General features: G+C 45.6%; 1 protein-coding gene across 1 annotated transcript in view; it reads left to right on the top strand.

The window, feature by feature from the left end:
* The window catches only part of LOC106589452 (unconventional myosin-XVB), a 34,789-nt gene extending 17,421 nt beyond the window's left edge, over nt 1-17,368 (top strand). The window contains exons 22-57 of the mRNA XM_082970358.1: nt 2,196-2,273; nt 2,411-2,468; nt 2,656-2,876; nt 2,961-3,196; nt 3,498-3,667; nt 3,851-4,097; nt 4,265-4,445; nt 4,643-4,706; nt 4,811-4,843; nt 5,004-5,185; nt 5,355-5,639; nt 5,879-5,957; nt 6,066-6,324; nt 6,518-6,605; nt 6,791-7,061; nt 7,233-7,336; nt 7,442-7,501; nt 7,585-7,660; nt 7,793-7,911; nt 8,058-8,176; nt 8,313-8,454; nt 8,580-8,691; nt 9,076-9,406; nt 9,596-9,732; nt 10,017-10,093; nt 13,123-13,199; nt 13,290-13,420; nt 13,643-13,737; nt 13,826-13,903; nt 13,990-14,086; nt 14,288-14,436; nt 14,571-14,695; nt 14,900-15,033; nt 15,199-15,332; nt 15,518-15,658; nt 16,682-17,368. Of these exons, the coding sequence (XP_082826484.1) occupies nt 2,196-2,273; nt 2,411-2,468; nt 2,656-2,876; nt 2,961-3,196; nt 3,498-3,667; nt 3,851-4,097; nt 4,265-4,445; nt 4,643-4,706; nt 4,811-4,843; nt 5,004-5,185; nt 5,355-5,639; nt 5,879-5,957; nt 6,066-6,324; nt 6,518-6,605; nt 6,791-7,061; nt 7,233-7,336; nt 7,442-7,501; nt 7,585-7,660; nt 7,793-7,911; nt 8,058-8,176; nt 8,313-8,454; nt 8,580-8,691; nt 9,076-9,406; nt 9,596-9,732; nt 10,017-10,093; nt 13,123-13,199; nt 13,290-13,420; nt 13,643-13,737; nt 13,826-13,903; nt 13,990-14,086; nt 14,288-14,436; nt 14,571-14,695; nt 14,900-15,033; nt 15,199-15,332; nt 15,518-15,658; nt 16,682-16,771 (4,980 nt within the window). The 3' untranslated portion in view covers nt 16,772-17,368. The remainder of the gene's footprint in view (nt 1-2,195; nt 2,274-2,410; nt 2,469-2,655; nt 2,877-2,960; nt 3,197-3,497; nt 3,668-3,850; nt 4,098-4,264; nt 4,446-4,642; nt 4,707-4,810; nt 4,844-5,003; nt 5,186-5,354; nt 5,640-5,878; nt 5,958-6,065; nt 6,325-6,517; nt 6,606-6,790; nt 7,062-7,232; nt 7,337-7,441; nt 7,502-7,584; nt 7,661-7,792; nt 7,912-8,057; nt 8,177-8,312; nt 8,455-8,579; nt 8,692-9,075; nt 9,407-9,595; nt 9,733-10,016; nt 10,094-13,122; nt 13,200-13,289; nt 13,421-13,642; nt 13,738-13,825; nt 13,904-13,989; nt 14,087-14,287; nt 14,437-14,570; nt 14,696-14,899; nt 15,034-15,198; nt 15,333-15,517; nt 15,659-16,681) is intronic.
* The last annotated feature ends 2,140 nt before the right edge of the window (nt 17,369-19,508 follow it).

Here is a 19,508-nt window from a genome sequence, read left to right as displayed (position 1 = left end):
GCAGCGAACAGTTTGGACTGGGCTGAGCGGGAACCGTGCTTCCTCAGAGGTAGGGGGGCCAGCAGGCCAGAGGTGGATGAACGCAGTGCCCTTGTTTGGGTGTAGGGCCTGATCAGAGCCTGAAGGTATGGAGGTGCCGTTCCCCTCACAGCTCCGTAGGCAAGCACCATGGTCTTGTAGCGGATGCGAGCTTCAACTGGAAGCCAGTGGAGAGAGCGGAGGAGCGGGGTGACGTGAGAGAACTTGGGAAGGTTGAACTCCAGACGGGCTGCGGCGTTCTGGATGAGTTGGAGGGGTTTAATGGCACAGGCAGGGAGCCCAGCCAACAGCGAGTTGCAGTAATCCAGACGGGAGATGACAAGTGCCTGGATTAGGACCTGCGCCGCTTCCTGTGTGAGGCAGGGTCGTACTCTGCGAATGTTGTAGAGCATGAACCTACAGGATCGGGTCACCGCCTTGATGTTAGGGGAGAACGACAGGGTGTTGTCCAGGATCACGCCAAGGTTCTTAGCACTCTGGGAGGAGGACACAAGGGAGTTGTCAACCGTGATGGCGAGATCATGGAACGGGCAGTCCTTCCCCGGGAGGAAGAGAGGAAGAGATGAACGTACTTTGGTGCGAAAAGTGCAAATCAATTCCAGAACAACAGCAAAGGACCTTGTGAAGATGCTGGAGGAAACAGGTACAAAAGTATCTATATCCACAGTAAAACGAGTCCTATATCAACATAACCTGAAAGGCCGCTCAGCAAGAAAGAAGCCACTGCTCCAAAACTGCCATAAAATAAAGCCAGACTACGGTTTGCAACTGCACATGGGGACAAAGATTGTACTTTTTTGAGAAATATCCTCTGGTCTGATGAAACAAAAATAGAACTGTTTGACCATAGTTATGTTTGGTGGAAAAAGGGGGAGGCTTGCAAGTCGAAGAGCACCATCCCAACCGGGAAGCACGGGGGTGGCAACATCATGTTGTGGGGGTGCTTTGCTGCAGGAGGGACTGGTGCACTTCACAAAATAGATGGCATCATGAGGAGGGAAATTATGTGGATATATTGAAGCAACATCTCAAGACATCAGTCAGGAAGTTAAAGCTTGGTGGCAAATGGGTCTTCCAAATGGACAATGACCCCAAGCATACTTCCAAAGTGGTGGCAAAATGGCTTAAGGACAACAAAGTCAAGTTATTGGAGTGGCCATCACAAAGCCCTGACCTCACTCCTATAGAATATTTGTGCGAGCAAGGAGGCCTACAAACCTGACTCAGTTACACCAGCTCTGTCAGGAGGAATGGGCCAAAAATGTTATTGAGGGAAGCTTGTGGAAGGCAACCTGAAATGTTTGACCCAAGTTAAACAATTTAAAGGCAATGCTACCAAATACTAATTGAGTGTATGTAAACTTCTGACCCACTGGGAATGTGATGAAAGAAATAAAAGCTGAAATAAATCTTTCTCTCTACTATTATTCTGACATTTCACATTCTTAATATAAAGTGGTGATCCAAACTGGCCTAAGACAGGGAATTTTTTTCTAGGATTAAATGTCAGGAATTGTGAAAAACTGAGTTTAAATGTATTTGGCTAAGGTGTATGTAAACTTCCCACTTCAACTGTACATACATACATACATTCATATAGCAAGAATACACTATGATACATGTACAGTGCAGTGATATGAGCGAGCACCTTTAGCTGTATGAAGCTCAGGCTGTAAACCATTAGATTAAGGTGTGCATTCTGGACTCTGGTATCCGTGTGGCCTGTGTTATGGGCGGAGCGAAGGCAGCTGGGATATATAACAGGCTGTGTTTCTAAGAATAGGACTGGACTTTCTCTCTGTCTGTTAACCTGGCAGACCTCTACATATCTGGCCTGAGCAGGTAGGACAAAAACACCTGAGCACAGGTACAGGAGAAACACTTTTAGAAAAACAGTAGAAGGTTTATTCAATGCTTGAAAAAGGCTGGATATAATTGAATGGATTAAATGAATTTCAGATTCCTGTTTGTGTAAAGGTTTAACAGGTCTGTGATCATGTGTTGTCTGTTTGTTTCTTGTGTTATTGAAAGGAGGGGTCCTCACTCCACATCAGTGCTCTGCATCTCCTGATTGTATGAAAACTAGTTAAGATAAGATGAAATATAGATAGCTCAGGGCTGAACTCAGTCGAACCTGTGTGTGTGTTTGCTCTCAGGAACAAGAGAGGAACGAGAGGAGCACAGTGAAACCCACCACCACCACTGAGACTGAAGATCACACCTCCACAGGAATGGTAAGAGATCACTACACCTGTACAAAATCTATTCCAATTAAAAGGTATTAGTAGATATAGAAATCAAAGCCATATATTTAAAAGGAGCATCTGGTCCAATACAGTATTCCTCCCTGATAATTCCATGGCTTTTCCAGGATGTGGGAATGTTGGAGATCCCAGCTGAGCTGTCGGCCAGACTACGCAGCGCAGCAGGTGAGTACGAGCAGTGCTGGGGTTGGTGGAGACGGGTTGACGGGCATCTTGTATTGGCAAAAATGTGATGTGTAAACGCAGCAGTGGCAGGTAAAAGGTAGACTGTTGCTGGATTGGACCCAGGACTGCCATTGTTCTCTGGGGTCTTTTCTCTGTGTGTGATTGTAGTTATGTGTCCTTGCATCAGGGCGGCAGCATGGCTCTGGGGTAACAGAGGTGGCGCCTCCACAGGTGAAAGCAGGACACACCCTCACCCTGCCCCTCGATATAGACAGCTACCCCTTCTCACGATACGCCAACACTACACTGAAGGATGGCTGGTGTCAACCGCAGGGCTACTCCCTCCAGCGACCTCTGACCTATCTGGAGCCTGAAGACGCTTGCATCGCTCTGGAGATCTACAAACTGGTCAGTACTACACACACGCACGAATGCACGCACGCACACACACAACAAATGTCTCATCTCTTTAACCCTTGTGTCTCTCCCCAGATCCTGCGCTTTGCAGGGGACAGTGATCTGAGTGGCTGGCAGGAGCAGCTGTTGGGAAACTACATCGTGGAGCAGGGCCTTACCAGACCCCCCCTGAGGGATGAGATCCTAGCCCAGATAGCTTACACCACCTGGGGCAGGGAGTCGGAGGAGGGGTCCCTACGGGGCTGGTTGTTACTGGCCTGCTGCCTCAGTGCCTTCACCCCTTCCCCAGCCCTTGACAAATCCTTGCTCAAGTACGTAGCTTAGTGGGCAAAATCAGTTTTAAAGATGTCTTTTTGTGTAATTATTGAAAAAGTGTGTTGTGTAGGGGTTGAGATTATTATTTATTTTTTACACAACTTTTTAGTTTTAGCTACCATAAAAATATGTTCTCTCTTTGTCATCCATATTTGGTTCTTTGGTTTTGTCTGACATGTGCAGGTATGTAAGTCTGTGTTTCTCTGTCTCACCTGGGACAGGTATGTAAGTCTGTGTTTCTCTGTCTCACCTGGGACAGGTATGTAAGTCTGTGTTTCTCTGTCTCACCTGGGACAGGTATGTGTCTGACAAGGGTCCAGGTGAATATCGCTCTCTGTGCCAGCACAAACTCCTCACCTCCCTCCACCTACCCTCCCCCACCTCCCGCCTCCACCCCCCCTCCCAGCTTGAGTGGACAACCAATCAGAGGAGAGGAAAGATGGTGCTGGACGTACACACCTTCAACGGTGAGAGAAAGAGGGGGGTTATAACATGTATAAGTCATCTCTGTGTCATGCTTGTCACTTTATCTTTCTGATGTTGTGGTTCCATTTGCTCGGTGTAATCATGATAATTCACTTGGCTGGAGTGGTTGCTGTTTGCAGCACCAGGGTTGTACGTTTTATTCCCTCGCTTTCTCTCTCTTCCAGAGGAGAAGATTACAGCTGAGGTAGAGTCCTGGACCACAGGAGAGCAGCTGGCCTCGTGGCTGCTCCACTTCAGAGGGTTAACTGAGGATCCTCGGGGCTGGTCTGTGTCTCTGCTGGCTGATGAGGGCTGGTCTGACCTGCCTGGATGTGACTTTGTCATGGACTTGTTGGCTGGAGCAGAGACTGATACTACAGTGGGGACCGCACACACACACACTGACTACCTGTTCAACGACGAGGGAAACCGGTGAGGCTGGCGGGCACACACACAGAGATGCACACACACAGAGATGCACACACACAGAGATACACACACACACACACACACACACACACACACACACACACACACACACACACACACACACACACACACACGGAACCCCAACTTCATTCTCTCTCTCTCGCCATTAGGATGATAGCAGATCTAGATGGGTTCATCCCCCCGGCCCCCTCCATGCAGGCCCCTGGTCTCCCCCAGCAGGAGGCCCCATGGGACCGCGGAGACTACCAGCCATCAGAGGGTTCTCGTGGTCGTCAGATGGATGCTTATCTGGATGACCTCTTTGACCCAGTGCTGGACCAGGGACCAGGGGTCAGCACCGTTCAATGTTATGTCTAATAGGATGTGCTCTGTCACTGTGTTTACCTGTGATTATCTGTTACTGGTTGGGTTGTGTCTTCTGTTCCTTTGTCTTGGATACAAGGCAAAGCTGGGGATTGGGTGGATCGTATTACTGTATGTGATGTGTAGATTGTGTAACAAAACGTTCTGCTGTTGTGTGTGTTTAGGACAGGGAGCGTATGGCCATGTTGAACAGGAGGATGAGAGGAGGAGGAGGGATGTATGGAGCAGGTACTGTATCTCTCTCTTGCTCTGTCTCCCTCATCTCTCCGTTTCTCTCGTTATTGGGGCAATGGGTTTTCATTTCAATGTTAAATACAATACCTGTGTTGCAGGTGTTCCAATGACAATGCCAGGTTATTCTATGGGTGAGTGAGGGGAACAATGTAATTACACAAACATTATAATCATGCTTTTAAATATTTTTCCTCAACTATGGTCAAGTCATTTATTTTTCTCTATCGTGCACTATTTTCCCACTTTTCTTCCTACAATTCCAAAATGTCCCATATATTTTTGTTCTCCCAGGAATGCCGATGAACCCTGCCATGCAAGGCTACGGGGCTCAGATGATGCCAGGTATGATGCCAGCTGCCCCCATGCCTATGATGCCAACCATGATGATGCCCCAGCCAGCTGCACCAGCCGTGGACTCCCAGCAGATGGCAGCGCAGCAGCAGGCTTTCATCAACCAACAGGCCCTGCTCATGGTAAGGACAGGGAGACATTGGAGGAAAACTGGGAACCCACATGCCAGGGAATACAAACCCACCATAACCCTATCCTTGTTCAACAGTTCTTATGATATTGCCGCTTCTGTTCTAACAGAACCACCTAGTGACTGCCCATCCTCTCTCTCCTCTCACTCTCCCCTTCTAGGCCCAGCAGATGACGATGCAAGCCATGACCATGTCCCAGCAGCAGGCTCAGGAGCAGCAGCAGAGACAGGAGCAGCAGCAAAGACAGCAGCAGCAGAGACAGGAGCAGCAGCAGCAGAGACAGGAGCAGCAGCAGCAGCAGAGACAGGAGCAGAGACGCCAGGCTAACCGAACTGTCACACCCCCCCGCACCCCATCACCCCCACCCCACACAAATCCCCCCACCCCACCACCACTACGCACACCCAGCCAGATGAAGCCACAGATGCAGCACCATATACCTGAGGTGTGAGGAAGGGAGGGGTGTGACAGTATTGTTTATTTGCTGCTCTGCTTGATTAGTGTCCTTTATGTACTTAGCCAAAAATGTGCCATTTAATTACAAAAGAAACCCATTAAACAACATTAACTTGCAAGCAGACTCAAATGTGTATTTGTCACATGCTTCGTAAACAACAGGTGTAGACTAACAGTGAAATGCTAACTTACCTGTATCATGTTTTATGTGTACATCTAATTTTCCAGCCGGAGAGGGATGTGGACTTTGCCAGTCCAGACCAGCGTGAGTCTTTCAAGGTGAAGAGAGAGTTTTTCCAGAAGATTGGTGAGTAGAACTGAATAAACCTTCCAGATACCTAATCAGCATCTGAGAAGCTGATGTTGAGAGTCTTGTTTAAGACCCATCTGCCTGTGCTGTCATTCACTCTGTCAGGTTCTCAGCCCAAGCCAGCAGCCAAACCGTTAAAGCCTCGCCCTGCTCCCAGCAGCCCCCCCAAACAGACCCGTCCCCGCTCCCCCTCTCCACCCCCAGCCCCCAGAACTTTGCAACCTCCCCCCTCTCCTCCTGCCAGAGACCCATACCCCCCCAGCCCCCCGTCCTCCCCGCGCCGGCCCACCACCAGCATCCGTGACATCATCAAACAATACCAGAACCGCCCCGCCAGTGACCCCAGACCCTTCGAGCCCGTCAGGTCAGTGGGACAATGGATCCATCTAATTTCTCTCTATTGGGTCTTGTACCATATACCATCAATTCCTCTATGTACCATATACCATCAACTTCCTCTATGTACCATATACCATCAATTCCTCTATGTACCATATACCATCAACTTCCTCTATGTACCATATACCATCAACTTCCTCTGTCTTTCTCCTCTCCAGGGTTCCAGCCCGGTCGTTTGTGAAGAAGAATGATCCTAAAGAGGAGGCCTTGGCGATCCTCATGAATAAAGGACCTGTACAACCGCAGGTTAGAGTTTGGCTAGGGTTTACAAAGAGCCAGGAACGCAAACTAGAAATATTGATTTGGCAGACAGACTAGGAATATTGCACACAGAAGAACAGCCTTGGCATCACTTACTGATGGGTTCATTCATAATTAAAGACTCTAGTCTTACACTTCTCTCGCGTCCTCTCTCCTCTCATCCCCTCCAGAGAAAGTGGGCCCCTCCTCCCCCGATCCAGAGGGAGCCCCCCCGTCAGAGACAGCCTCCCCCAGCGTGGCAATCCTCTTCTCCCTCCACCAGAGGGCCTCGCTCCATCTCCAACAGCATGAAGCAGAAACAGCGCTCCCTGGCCGACCTCTTTGGCACGCAGGGTCGTTCCAAGAACCTTCCGCCTGCTCCACCCGAGTCCACCCCTCCTTATCCCCCAGCCATCTTTGAAAGCTTGCCAGACCCTCCCGCCAAGCCTGCCCCCACACTCAGTAAGTCCAACTACCTGAAATACAGGTGGAAAGGTACAGTAAAGGTACACATGTTTGTGTATGCACTGCCTGTCCAGCCATAGCCTCAGATACACGTTCATAACTCATGTACCACAGTAATAACTCCACAGAGAAGTAAAGTAACTCATGTTGTTTGTTTGTCCTCCGTAGATCTGTCTGGGGAGGAGAGTGTTCGCTCCCAGCTCCACAGGTTCTCTGCCAGCGTCTATTTCTCCAACTCTGCCATGCCTGGCAAACTGTTCCTGCGCAAGGAGGTGAGCTGGAGCAGCAGGCGCGAGAACGTTGGAATCGTCTGTATTATTCTACATGTGTTGTGGGTTTGAATTATAAGTGAATACTTATAATCCCTCTGTGTTCAGGTGTTTTACCCCAGAGAGAGGTTCAACCACCCCTACATCCTCAAACTCCTTTGTGAGCAGGTCAGTACTGGTTATTTCCCCGTGGCCCTTTTTCCTCACCGGCTTATACATATCACACCATCTATTGCTATAAATCCTTTCAGATCATGAGAGACACGTACTCTGACACCTGTGTGAGGATCACCAGAGAGGATAGGAGGAAAATGAAGGACCTACTAGGTGAGTTTATTCGGCTTTTCTTTTTTTTAACCAGGTGAGTCAGTTGGCGAGTCCAGGTTAATAAAATGAGTGTTCCCGTCCTCCATCCCGCTCTTTCCTCACGTTCTTCCCATCCCTCCCCTCGCTCTCCAGCCAGTTTCCACGTGGGCACCAGTATCAGCTCGCTTCAGGACGACACTATGAAGAAGAGGATCGTGATGGCTGCCAGAGACAACTGGGAGAACTACTTCACACGACTGTTCCCTGTCAAAGTGAGTTAGCTTTCTCTCTCTCTCTCTGACAGACAGACAGACAGACAGACAGACAGACAGACAGACAGACAGACAGACAGACAGACAGACAGACAGACAGACAGACAGACACACACTCATCTCCCCTATGTGTGTGTGTGTGGTAGGGTGGTACCAGCGGGGACACCCAGCTGTTGGGCGTGTCTCATCGTGGGATTCGACTGATGAAGGTGGCCAGAGCATCAGGCATAATCCCCAAACACCTACGCCTGCTACGGAGCTACAGGTGTGCCTATCCTTCAACCACAACACCGGAATTAGAGGAGCTTTAGCCTCTGAATTATTGAGTGAGAATATACATCTAGTGTGTGTGTGCGTGTGTGCATATCCGTACCATGCGTGCTGTGTCTTTCTCTGTGTAGCTATGCAGAGCTGCTGTCGGTGGAACTGCGGTCTGCAGACATCGTGGAATTCAGTCTAAAGGGAGAGCAGCTGCAGCTGCAGAGCAACAGGGCTGCACAGATCACTGCCATGGTCAGCCTGTTCCACCAAGAACTCATCAATGTAACCACCCTCCTCTTCCTCATCTTATATCGTACAAATGATTGTATACATGTGTTTTCTGGTACACTAAATCTTACTGTGTATAGTATCTTTGTTGTGTGTAACATCCTATCAAACCTTCTCAGGGCTCAGATCATATGATTGCCCTGAAGAGCTTTGTGACCGACGACAAGAGCCTGCTCAACTTCCGCAAGGGTGACATCATCAAACTGCTGCCCATTGACGGCCTCCAGCCAGGTGAGGTCATCACACTGACCTTTGACCTCTCCTTCTCTTTTTCTCTCAGTCTCTTTCCCCGCGCTTTCTCTCTCTCTCTCTCTCTCTCTCTCTCTCTCTCTCTCTCTCTCTCTACCTTTCTCTCTCTCTCTCTCTCTCTCTCTCTCTCTCTCTCTCTCTCTCTCTCTCTCTCTCTCTCTCTCTCTCTCTCTCTCTCTAACTTTCTCTCTCTCTCTCTCTTTCTCTCTCTCTCTCTCTCTCTTTCTCTCTCTCTCCCACTCTCTCTCTCTCTCTCTCTCTCTCTCTCTCTCTCTCTCTCTCTCTCTCTCTCTCTCTCTCTCTCTCTCTCTCTCTCTCTCTCTCTCTGTGTGACAGTCCTAACCCTGCTCGCTCCTTATTTCTCAGGTTGGTGTTTCGGTTCCATCGGGGGGCGCTCCGGCCTTTTCCCCATCGACGTCACTCAGCCGTCTGCCCCTCCTGACTACCACCACGTCCACCTTGACCGCCTCGACGAGAGGAGGAAGAGCATGAGAGCCCCCAAGCCGCCCGCTGCCACCAGACCCCCAGCTCCCAGGTCCACTCCCCACACTGGCTCAGCAGAGCCCACCCGAGAGGGCTCCATGCTGGGGTCAGCTCGTTCGGTCCAAGTATCGGTCCAGGGCAGTGAGATAAGTGAGGTCCAGACGTTCCAGATGACAGAGTTTTCCATGAAATACTTCAGAGACACTACCACCAGGTGAGAGGGGTAACAAGGTTATACAATGTATGTAATCCTATATTTTCCTGAGTGTAATAACTGTCTTCCATAACGACATATACTTACCTCTCTTTCTCCTTATGTACTTTCTCTCGGACTCTCTCTGCCTCGCTCCATCTCTCTCCCTCTTTCATAATCACCCTTCCTTCATCTTTCTCCCTATCACAGAATGGAAGGTAAAGGTCTGCTTAATGGAGGTATAAACTTCTCAGAGATGCTTCAGTACACAGAGGTTCCTATTCAGGAATCCCTAATCCTGTACAATGATCCTGAGCTCAATGGCCTGGCTGTCCAGGCCTTCCTGAGTGAGTCCACACACACACACACACACACACACACACACCACACACCACACACACACACACACGGAGGCTGCTGAGGGGAGGACGGCTCATAATAATGGCTGGAGCGGAGCGAATGGAATGGCATCAAACACCTGGAAACCATCTGTTTTATGTTTTTGATACCATTCCACTTATCCTCCCCAATTAAGGTGCCATCAACCACCTGTGACGCACACTATTGAGGTGTACATTGCATCTCTTCATCTCAATTTTCCCCTTTCCCACTTCTCTTTCGCTCTCTGAAGGTGTGATGCAGTTCATGGGAGACCAGCCTCTTGGGAGGCACAAGTCTGAGGGAGACTGTGTCAGCCATATCTTGATGGTGAGTCTCTCCCGTTAACCTCTATGGGCTAGGTGGGACGCTTACTCAACAGCCAGTGTAATCCCGTGGCGCGTTATTCAAATTCCTCAAAAATGCAAAAACTTCAATTTTTCAAACATATGACTATTTTACAGCATTTTAAAGACAAGACTCTCGTTAATCTAACCACACTGTCCGATTTCAAAAAGGCTTTACAACGAAAGCAAAACATTAGATTATGTCAGCAGAGTACCCAGCCAGAAATAATCAGACACCCATTTTTCAAGCTAGCATATAATGTCACATAAACCCAAACCACAGCTAAATGCAGCACTAACCTTTGATGATCTTCATCAGATGACAACCCTAGGACATTATGTTAAACAATACATGCATGTTTTGTTCAATCAAGTTCATATTTATATCAAAAACCAGCTTTTTACATTAGCATGTGACTAGCATGTGACTAGCATTCCCACCGAACACTGACGGTGAATTTACTAAATTACTCACGATAAACGTTCACAAAAAGCATAACAATTATTTTAAGAATTATAGATACAGAACTCCTCTATGCACTCGATATGTCCGATTTTATAATAGCTTTTCGGTGAAAGCACATTTTGCAATATTCTCAGTAGATAGCCCGGCATCACAGGGCTAGCTATTTAGACACCCTGCAAGTTTAGCACTCACCAAAGCTTTACTATAAGAAAAATGTTATTACCTTTGCTGTCTTCGTCAGAATGCACTCCCAGGACTTCTACTTCAATAACAAATGTTGGTTTGGTCCCAAATAATCCATAGTTATATCCAAATAGCGGCGTTTTGTTCGTGCGTTCAAGACACTATCCGAAAGGGTAAATAAAGGTGACGAGCATGGCGCAATTCGTGACATTTTTTTTAAAATATTCCATTACCGTACTTCGAAGCATGTCAACCGCTGTTTAAAATCAATTTTTATGCCATTTTTCTCATAAAAAAGCGATAATATTCCGACCGGGAATCTGCGTTTAGGTAAACAGACAAAAGAAAATAAAGCATGGGGTCGACTCGGGCACGCGCCTAAGCCCATAGTTCTCTGATCGGCCACTTGCCAAAAGCGATAATGTGTTTCAGCCAGAGGCTGCCTCGATATCGTTCAGCTTTTTCCCGGGCTCTGAGAGCCTATGGTAACCGTAGGAAGTGTCACGTTAGAGCAAAGATCCTCAGTCTTCAATAAAAAGAGCCAAGATTAACAACAACTTGTCAGACAGGCCACTTCCCATATAGAATCCTCTCAGGTTTTTGCCTGCCATATGAGTTCTGTTATACTCACAGACACCATTCAAACAGTTTTAGAAACGTTAGGGTGTTTTCTATCCAAAGCCAATAATTATATGCATATTCTAGTTACTGGGCAGGAGTAGTAACCAGATTAAATCGGGTAAATTTTTTATCCGGCCGTGTCAATACTGCCCCCTAGCCCTAACAGGTTAACCTCTCTGGGGTATGTAGTACGCTAGCGTCCCACCCGCGGGACACACTATTCAACAGCCTGTGAAATAGCATGGCGGCAAATTCAAAACAACAAAAATCTCATAATTCAAATTTCTCAAACATACAACTATTATATCCCATTTTAAAGATACGCTTCTCGTTCATCCAACTACATTGTCCGATTTCAAAAAAGGCTTTACGGCGAAAGCATAACATTAGATTATGTTAGGACAGCGCCGAGACAAGAAAAACCACGCAGCCATTTTCCAAGCAAGGAGAGGCGGCACAAAAACTAGAAATACAGCTAAAATGAATCACTAACCTTTGATGATCTTCATCAGATGGCACTCATAGGACTTCATGTTACACAATACATGTATGTTTTGCTCGATAAAGTTCATATTTATATAGAAATAACTAATTTTACATTGGCGTGTAATGTTCAGAAATGTTTTGCCTCCCAAAACTTCCGGTGAATGAGCACATCAATTTACAGAAATACTCATCATAAACGTTGATAAAATATTCAACTCTTATTCAAAGAATTATAGATTCACTTCTCCTTAATGCAACCGCTGTGTCAGATTTCAAAAAAGCTTTACAGCGAAAGCACACTTTGAAATAATCTGAGTACGGCGCTCAGTCACAAAACCAAACCCACCATTTTGTGGAGTCAACAAAACTCAGAAATTACATTATAAATATTCACTTACCTTTGATGATCTTCATCGGAATGCACTCCCAGGAATCCCAGTTCCACAAGAAATGTTAATTTGTTTCGATAAAAGTCCATCCTTTATGTCCAAATACCTCCTTTTTGTTTGCGCGTTCATTCAAGTTATCCAAATCCACTGTGCTCGCGCAGTTAGTTCAGACGAATAGTCAAAAAAGTTATATTACAGTTCGTAGAAACATGTCAAATGATGTATAGAATAAATCTGTAGGATGTTTTTTATCATAAATCTTCCATAATATTCCAACCGGACGATTCCTTTGTCTTCAAAAAAGAAAAGGAACACAGCTAACTCTCACGTGAGCATGCGCCACTGAGCTCATGTCATTTTCTCACTCATCTACTTCCAGGAGCTCTTATTCTCTCCCCATTCACAGAAGAAGCATGAAACAACGTTCTAAAGACTGTTGACATCTAGTGAAAGCCTTAGGAAGTGCAAATGGACCCTAAGTTACTGTATACTGAAAAGGCAATCACTTGAAAAACTACAAACCTCAGATTTCCACACTTCCTGGTTGGATCTTTCTCAGGTTTTTGCCTGCCATATGAGTTCTGTTATACTCACAGACATCATTCAAACAGTTTTAGAAACTTCAGAGAGTTTTCTATCCAAATCAACTAATAATCTGCATATACTACCTTCTGAGCCTGAGTAGCAGGCAGTTTACTACGGGCACGCCTTTCATCCGGACGTCAAAATACTGCCCCCTACCCTAGAGAAGTTAAATACATATAGCTCACACACAAACACCATCGCTCACCTTACACTCCTAATGAGGATATAGCTGCTTGAATGGAAACATGGAGTAATGTCTGTCCATTGTGTTTGTGTGTTCAGTTAGGGAAGGAGAAGGAGTTTCTGAGAGATGAGATTTACTGCCAGGTGGTCAAACAGATCACAAACAATACACACAAGTGAGTAGCTGGCAGATTGTGTACGAACCTTTACCTGTGAGTAGTGTACAGAGGGTCAATTCCTAACTTGTGTGTGCATGCGTTATACAGAGAGAGATGTACCCGAGGTTGGCGTCTGTTGAACCTGGTAGTAGGGTTCTTCCCCTGCTCTGGCACTCTGAACCCCTACATCACATGTCATCTACAAAACATCAGCCAAGACCCCACACACCTCTACCAAGGTACAAACACACACACGCGCACTCTGAATACCTACGTCACATGCCACCTACGAGACATCAGCCAAGAACAACACACCCTTACTAAGGTACAGCCCTGCACCCCTCACATATTTGCGATGACCCCGAAGAGATCCCTTCAAACGTGTGTCTGCATCTGTGTCTGTTACCTCAGAGCTTTTCTGTATCTAATGCAATTCTGTATGTGTCTATCCTCTATCTCAGAGCTGTCTCAAAACTGTAAGGAGAACCTGTTCCGGACTCTGATCCACGGAGGTCGCAGACACGTCCCCTCTCACGCAGAGATGGAAGCCATACTGGTAAGGCAGTGATTCCACATAAGTGTGGAAATCTTGTTATTATGTAAAATGAGCAGTACAGCTATCGCTGTGTGTCTGTTCTCTGCAGGCTGGCAGACAATCTCGTCTGTTCCCCATCAAGCTGCCAGGTGGAGTGGAGTTCCTCTGTAAGATACGCAGCTTCAGCGTAAGTCAAGTCTCCTTCCCTTTACTTTTCTACTTTCCCCTCCTCCCTTTAATTATCATTATGATAAAGATTGACTGTGTACCCAGGTGGCTCAGGAGGTGGTGGAAGAGCTGTGTACAGAGATGGGCATTCAGGAACCGTCAGAAGTCAAGGAGTTTTCTATCCATGCCAGCCGGGACAAGGGTAGGTGGACATACAGACATGCTGTAGCTATTAACCCAAATGACTCCCCAAAACTGTTTACCTGCAATGCACAAGTTGATATTAACTGTGTGACAGCAAAACGAAGAAAAAAAAACTAGTTTTCTATGACTCTCTCTTTTCTTTTCATCCCTTCCGTATCACTACCTCCCTCCTGCCTCTCTTCTTCCTCTCCTACATCAGATGGGATGGTGCGGCCTCTCCACCCAGATGAGTACCTGTTTGACTTCCTATTGGACGACGGCTCCATCTTCCTGTCCTTCCACCGCGTCTTATGGACACACCCACTTCACTTCGACAACGACCTCTACCTGGAGTTCCACTTCCAGCAGGTACCATAGTAATGACCCCTAGAGTTCTGTTATAACCACTGAAACCACCTTGCGTTATGTCAGGCCCTGGTGACAGGCCTTCTGTCCCTGTAATGAATTAACCCCATCTGGCCCTCTCTGTCTGTTGCGTGCAGGTCCTGGGTAACTACCTGGATGGCAAACTGCTGCTGCCAGGCAGTGGTGCCACTGTCGTCCAGCAGACGGCAGAGCTGGCTGTCCTGCAGCACCTGGCACAGGGCCTCACTCAAGAGCCTTCCGTGTGAGTACTACCCTTAACCCCTATACCCTAACCCCTAGCCTTTAGCCCCCGCACTCTGCAGCACCTGCCCCAATGTCTCACTCAGCAGCTCTCACTGTGAGCCACACGGTTGTTTTCAGACCGGACATAAGTGATTATCCTCTCTGTCCTATGTTAAGAGTGATATAGTTTCTGATAGTTGTCTCTCTCTTATGTCCCTGTCAGGCTTGAACTGAAGGAGTACCTCCCCCAACAGGAAGGGGGCAGAACCAACCTGGAGCAGATCCACACTATCTTCCTCAGAGAGATAACCGCCATGCGCTCCCTCAGCCCCAGCGACGCCAAGGCACGCTTCCTCGGTGAGGCACACACACATGCACGCACACAATTACATTTTTGCCTTGGTTGCTGGAAAGAACTTTGTGATAAATGTGTTTGTAACTAGATAATGCATTATAGATACAGTATCTATAACGCTGTATGAATAGAATTGTATTGATTTGATTTGCTCTCTCTATCCCCAGAATGCCTGAGCTCCCTGCCTCTGTTCGGTTCTAATATCTTCCTGGCTCAGAAGGTCAGCCATCGCAGCTGCCCCTCGCCCTGCCTGGTGGCTGTCAACCAAGAAGGAGTGCTGTTCTGCCATCCCACTACACAGGTACTGCATTTACACCCAACAACACCATTGATGTAGGGAGGGACACCCCAAACATAGGACATGCAGGCACCGTGTTTCCCAAAATATGGGTGAAATTATCGATCTTGACTGACTATATGGATCTATGGCTTTTATAGATGTCTGCTATTATTAATTCTTTATTATAATTTTCCTGTGTTATTCAGGAGCGGGCATTTATGATCCCATTGGTGGAAGTGCAGTCACTGCGCTCAGTTAAACCCAAGAAAGACAAGAAGGTGCCTGGAGTGGAGATCAACTACGGCAACCCAGGACTCCTAAAAACCATCACCATCCACCTCAAACAGGTGAAGTACAATACACAGCAGTGAACGACGGTGCCACCAACTCCCGGTTTTGTGTAGAACTAGAACAAATTGCTGAACACCCCGTAGCTTTCCAGGAACAAAGGTTGGTGACCACTGGTGGATGGGTTTGTTCTTTAGTGTCCGTAAAGTGTAAGGTTACACAGTGAAAGGGATATATGGTCACTAAGGGCAATGCACATTACACACACATGCTACCTGGGAGATAAGATTTCAAGAAGACACTTAAACCGTGCTAATCTACTCTGTGGCATCATGCCCATAAGGGGGCACTCTGCTCCCTCAGATTTGTCCTGTTTAAAAAAAATAAAAAAAAGATTGTTGTTTCTCTGTAATACTAGTAACAGTTTTATTGAGTTGGCTTTAGCTAGCCTAAATAGGTTCCCAACCTCATAACTAGCTACCACGAAGCCATTTCAGGCTATCAATCAAATTAGAGTATCTAGCTTGTCTAATTATCTTAGCAATCAATTACTACATGTACTGAATACGACTCAGAATCCTTTCAATATTTTACGCAGATTTTAGCAGAGATGCAGAGAAGCATATTCAGTTTCTGAAAAAGGATTACCACCAGTCAGGCGGATACAGACAGCTCAAGAGGAATGCTTAGATAAGCAGAAAAATAAACTGATTTTTCACATAGAATAATGCATAATGATTATGGCTTTAGATTGCAGGAAAAACCTGCTTCAGGTGTTTGAAAAATGCAAAATTCTCCAACTTACAGACAGCCCCCCTGCGGACCACCCCCCAGCCACCCTCAAGCACTTTGTGCCCCCTCAGATTTTGAGGTGCATGACGCCCCTGGCTACGCTGATACCTTTAGTCAAAGCAACTTCCGCAATAGTCAACTGATGGAAATGGAAATAATGTGTTCAAATGAAGTGAATTGTTCATAGGCATGACAACACTATGCGGTACAGTACTTTCCTTGATAAAGTGTGCATTCCATTAATGTGTGTGTGTGTGTGTGTGTGTGTGTGTGTGTGCTCTGCCCTGCAGGCCAAGAAGCTGTGCCACATCATTGCTGTCATCATGGAGGAGCTGGTTAGACCACCCATCAATAGCTCTGTCTCCAGCCGCAACCACTAGACACACACACACACACACACACACACACACACACACACACACACACGCACACACACGCACACACACGCACACACACGCACACACACTTGCAGTTGGATAGGAAATGAGTTCTACAACTGTCAATCATTGATTCATATAAGCAATGAAAGCTAATCACTTTCCACATCTACTGTTCCTTCTCCTGTGTCAGTGATACTCCAGTTGGTGATTGATTGATGAAAATGGTTGAGAAATTAATTCTATCCACTGCAGGTTTTATTTTCTCAATTTCCCAACAAACACGCACTCAGAGAGGGAGCCTATTGATAAGCGGACCTGCACTGATAAATATCAAAACAAATCAATGCCTTCAGATTTTTATCTAAAACATTTCATTATTTAAAAAAACATCACAGCCTTTGAATACCAATGAATGTCCAAATTTGAATATTGCTTTGTACGTGTTAGGTTTCCGTGCAATATATCGTTATATAACCAATTTATCAATGTGTTTCTTTGTAGTAAATATTTTTGTAATTTAAATAAAATTATTTTGTAGATGGATGAAACTGTTCTTGTTTACTTTGTGTATAACTATTAAAAAGTATTGCTGAATAAGGTATTGTTTCAATTATATGTGGAAGGTTTATTGCTAATGGAAAAACTGTCATAAAGAGGTACTGGTTTCCAGCTGTGTTTTATATGATAGGCCTACAAAACCACTCAGTGGCCTTGTGGTTTGATTGTATGCCTTGAGATTGTAAAGCTGGGAGTTTGTTCACCAGCTGTCATACAAAAATAATGTAAAAAAACGGACCCGGTGCACCTCTGCTTGGCACTCAGAATTAAGGTGATAGATTGGGGATAAGGCCCTACAATAGACTAGCTTCCTGTCCAGGGGGTGTACATGTACATCAAGCTGCCTCATGCTACAGAAACAAGAGATGGCTCCTGCTCCTATGAGCCAAAACCCATAGGAGCAGGGCTACTTACTTTAACTTTGCAAGGCTACTTACTTAACTTTACAAAACCACAAACTGCCCTTTCTCGTTCTGTCTTGACTGATACAGCTGAAGAGTGTACCAACAGGATATTTGTAAGAATGGTGAGGACTGCACAGAAACCATTACAAAACATACATATTCCTAATTTAAAGTTACAAAACCTATAGTTTCCTAGTCTTACTCTGCCTTGTACTGTAATCATCCAGCCCTGCCTTGAACTGTATGTTCTGAGACTTGTGATTGTTAGTCTTGTTAGTGTGTAGCCAATACAAGGCTGTAAACATAATTTTGATAATTTAATTCAATTGTATTCTATTCAGCCATCAGCCTGGATGAGTTAATTGAGGGGGCCCTGGATGACGAGGGCACACATATTTGTTAGCTGTGCCATTGTATTCCGTCCTGACTCTTTTAAAAAAAAGCTCATTAGTGTTTTCTAGCAGACATTTCTTTCACATTATGACGTTTTACTTAATACACAATAGTTAGGCTATATCCTGAAGTACACAGCTTGACTTTTCCACATTTTGTTGTGTTACAGACAGAATTAAAAATTGATTAAATGCACATTTTGTGTCACTGGCCTACACCCAATACCCCATAATGTCAAAGTGGATTTTCTTTTTTTTATGTTTACAAATTTATAGATATGAGAAACTGAAATGTCTTGAGTCCATAAGTATTCGACCCCTTTGTTATGTCAAGCCTAAATAAGTTCAGGAGTAAAAATGTGCTTTAGTCAAATAAGTCGCATGGACTCACTCGGTGTGCAATAATAGTGTTTAACATGATTTTGGAATGACTTATCTCTGTACCCCACACAAATAATTATCTGTAAGGTCTCTCAGTCAAGCAGTGAATTTCAAACACATATTCAACCACGTGTTCCTGAATGGCCAAGTAATTTTTTACTTAAATCTACTTGAACATTTATGGAAAGATCTGAAAATGGTTGTCAAGCAATGATCAACAACCAATTTGACAGAGCTTGAAGGATTTTGAAAAGAATAATGGGCAAATGTTGCACAATCCAGGTATGGGAAGTTCTTAGAGACTTACCTAGAAAGAATCACAGCTGTTATTGCTGCTAAAGGTGCGCCTACAAAGTATTGACTCGGGTGTGAATACTTATGTAAATGAGACATTTCTGTATTACATTTTCAATAAATTTGCTGAAATTTGTTTTCACTTTGTCGTTATAGGGTATTGTGTAGATGGGTGATAAAAAAAATCGGAATCCTTTATGAATTGTGGCTGTAATAAAAATGTATCGTATTGATCAAATGAAGAGCCATGCAATCAAGGTAGAGGAAGGTGGAAGCAGAAGAGGAACTTGAATCGGATGGTGGTGGAAATGAAGATGAATGGACTTTTGTCCAAAAGATTGGAAAGGAAACGTCTTGTGTTGATAATACCCCTTCATATCTGGTAGGAGTACATTTTCTGGGAATGTTGGGGCCGACTTGTTGAATCTGTTGGAAATATTCAAAATGGTGGGGAAAGGTTTGGATAAAGTAAAGTTGTTGAAGATCACAAGGAGTGGGCTTGTTTTAATTGCTTATGCTTCTGCTGCTCAGAAAAAGAGTATGGTGGGTCTCACTCGATTCGAAGATTATGCTGTGCCGTGCTTTGAGCTACGTAGAAGGTCACCTGTCAAGGGAATAATTTCTGGAGTCTCAGAAGAACTTGACATTGATATACTGAAGAATACTCCTGGAGTGGCTGATGCTTGTAAGATGAATCATTTTGTTAAT

This window comes from Salmo salar, chromosome 28 (assembly GCF_965601325.2).
Source record: "Salmo salar chromosome 28, fSalSal1, whole genome shotgun sequence".
Taxonomy (NCBI): Eukaryota; Metazoa; Chordata; class Actinopteri; order Salmoniformes; family Salmonidae; genus Salmo; species Salmo salar.
The sequence above is the reverse complement of the archived record's forward strand: the minus strand, read 5'-3'. Positions and strand labels throughout refer to the sequence as shown.